The sequence below is a fragment of the Mandrillus leucophaeus genome, unplaced genomic scaffold (genome assembly GCF_000951045.1).
Source record: "Mandrillus leucophaeus isolate KB7577 unplaced genomic scaffold, Mleu.le_1.0 Scaffold402, whole genome shotgun sequence".
Classification (NCBI taxonomy): Eukaryota; Metazoa; Chordata; class Mammalia; order Primates; family Cercopithecidae; genus Mandrillus; species Mandrillus leucophaeus.
In genome coordinates, this window is record NW_012104277.1 from 429146 (window position 1) to 431418 (window position 2273).

At 38.7% G+C, this 2273-nt stretch overlaps 1 protein-coding gene across 3 annotated transcripts in view; it reads left to right on the top strand.

Moving 5' to 3' along the window:
* The window catches only part of CTDSPL2 (CTD (carboxy-terminal domain, RNA polymerase II, polypeptide A) small phosphatase like 2), a 123640-nt gene that overhangs the window by 71893 nt on the left and 49474 nt on the right, over nt 1–2273 (top strand). For all 3 annotated transcript variants that reach the window (XM_011992081.1, XM_011992083.1, XM_011992082.1), the window contains exon 5: nt 1636–1851. In XM_011992081.1, coding sequence (XP_011847471.1) covers nt 1636–1851 — 216 coding nt within the window. The remainder of the gene's footprint in view (nt 1–1635; nt 1852–2273) is intronic.

Consider the following 2273-nt stretch of genomic DNA (forward strand, 5'->3'; position numbering starts at 1 on the left):
CTCTCTGCCCCCCTCCCCCGCCACCACCTCTCCCTATCTCTGTGTCTCTATTTTATTTGGATTATGACCAGTCTTTGTAATTGTATTTTTTGTTCCATAGCTTGGGACTAGGGTCTGAGAAGTCTGTTGGTTACATTGATTCAAGAGGGATTTCTTGATGGATAACAGTGGTGGAATGAGGGATCAAGGATACTGAGGCTGCCAGTTTGACAGTGCGTTTAAGTGATACACCGTGAAGTCTAACTAGATGAGGAGGGCTGAGAAGAAGTGTTTGAGGGATGTGTTTGGAATTAGACTGGCCTTTATCAAGTTCGAAGATCACATATAATGGGAGTATGAGATACATAACTTGAGGGTTAGGAGGTTGTGGTAAGTGGTTAACACAGTATTAGAATTTTAGGCTTCAGAGGTGAAGTTTCTCAGTGTTAATGTCCAGGCTATAGCCATGGTAGTAACTGATATAGAACAGTATGAGTGAAGATAGTTGGAGCTGGAGAGGAAAAGAACTTTGAAGATTAGTCATTGGATGAGTCATTGACATCATCTGTAATAACAACTAGAAAAAATACTGTGTTAAATAGAGCAGTAAACTACTAGCTATGTATTTGTGATTGAGAGGATTCTGGCAGTAGATGGTAAGTGCCAGCAGTGAGGATAAGTGAAGAATTATATAGCCATGTGACATCAGTCTCAAAAGAGCAGACATTTTTTGCACATTAGTGGAAAACCAATGATTGGATAGTAGCAATGGAGGTAAATGAATTCTGATTCAATTCATATATTGGGTATGGGAGAATAAAGAACATTGAGGGAAGGGTATCAGGAAAACCTTTTAGGAAAGAGGTTAAACTTAAAGCAACAAGGGAGAAGGAATGTTCTGTAAGGAAGTTGAGAATATTGGAGATTAATTTTTTTTGTTATTTTTGTTTAAAGTGACATTTGGAAGATTCTAGAAGGAAATGGAAAGACTTGGGATTATTATTATTTTTTTTTTAATTGAGACAGGGTCTTGCTCTGTCACCCAGGCTGGAGTGCAGTAGTACGATCACAGTTCACTGCAGCCTTGACCTCCTGCTGGGCCCAAGCGATCCTCTCACTTCAGCCTCCTGAGTAACTGCTATCACAGATGTGCACCACCACACCCAGCTAGTTTTTATATTCTTTGTAGAGACAGCCATGTTGCCCAGGCTGGTTTCGAACTCCTGAGGTCAAGCAATCTGCTTGCCACAGCCTCCCAAAGTGCTGGGATTACAGGCGTGAGTCATCATACCTTGCCCAGTCTTTGTTATTGAGATGGAGGTTTGGCTGAGAAATTATTCTTCTATCTTTTAATTAAAAGGTTCTCATGATTAGGGGAACAGTTAGCTAATTTTTTGATACCTCTGGTTGAAAAATTACAATTGCGCACATGACTAGGATGCAAAAACTTCGCTCACAAATGTTACTCTAGCCTGTAAGTCTTTGTTCTTCAGTGTTTGAAATAGCTAGCAAAGATTCTCTAAAAAACAAAATCCTCGGCTTTGTTCCTGCAGGAATGATCAGTCTAAGTAAATATATTGTACATTGATGTTGCGTTTAGTTTTTCTAAATAGTTGCATTTTTAAATGGTGATAGTACACTGAATCATGATTTCAGGAACATCAGGATCAGATTCTCCAGGACAGGCTGTGGAAGCTGAAGAAATAGTAAAACAACTTGATATGGAACAGGTGGATGAGATCACTACCAGTACTACTACATCAACTAATGGAGCAGCTTACTCAAATCAAGCAGTTCAAGTGAGACCATCAATAAACAATGGTTTAGAAGAAGCAGAAGAAACAGTTAATCGTGATATCCCACCCCTTACAGGTGAAGAAAATTTCTTATACATCTTCATGAGTAGTTGATAAAAAATATAGTATTTCAAATTTTTTCTTAAATGAGCAGATTATATGCATAGATTTTTCTTCCTGGAAGTTCAGAAAAAATTAAAATTGGAAACAAAACTTTGTCCCAAAAATCCAAAGTCATTTTGAAATTGAAAATTTTTTAAAGATTTTGACTAGGGATTAGTCATTTTACAGTTTAATTATTACCACTAATCTTACTGCTTGGAGAAATTTAATACAACTAACAAAATATATGCTCATGGCCGGGCGCGGTGGCTCAAGCCTGTAATCCCAGCACTTTGGGAGGCCGAGACGGGCGGATCATGAGGTCAGGAGATCGAGACCATCCTGGCTAACCCGGTGAAACCCTGTCTCTACTAAAAAAATACAAAAAACTAGCCG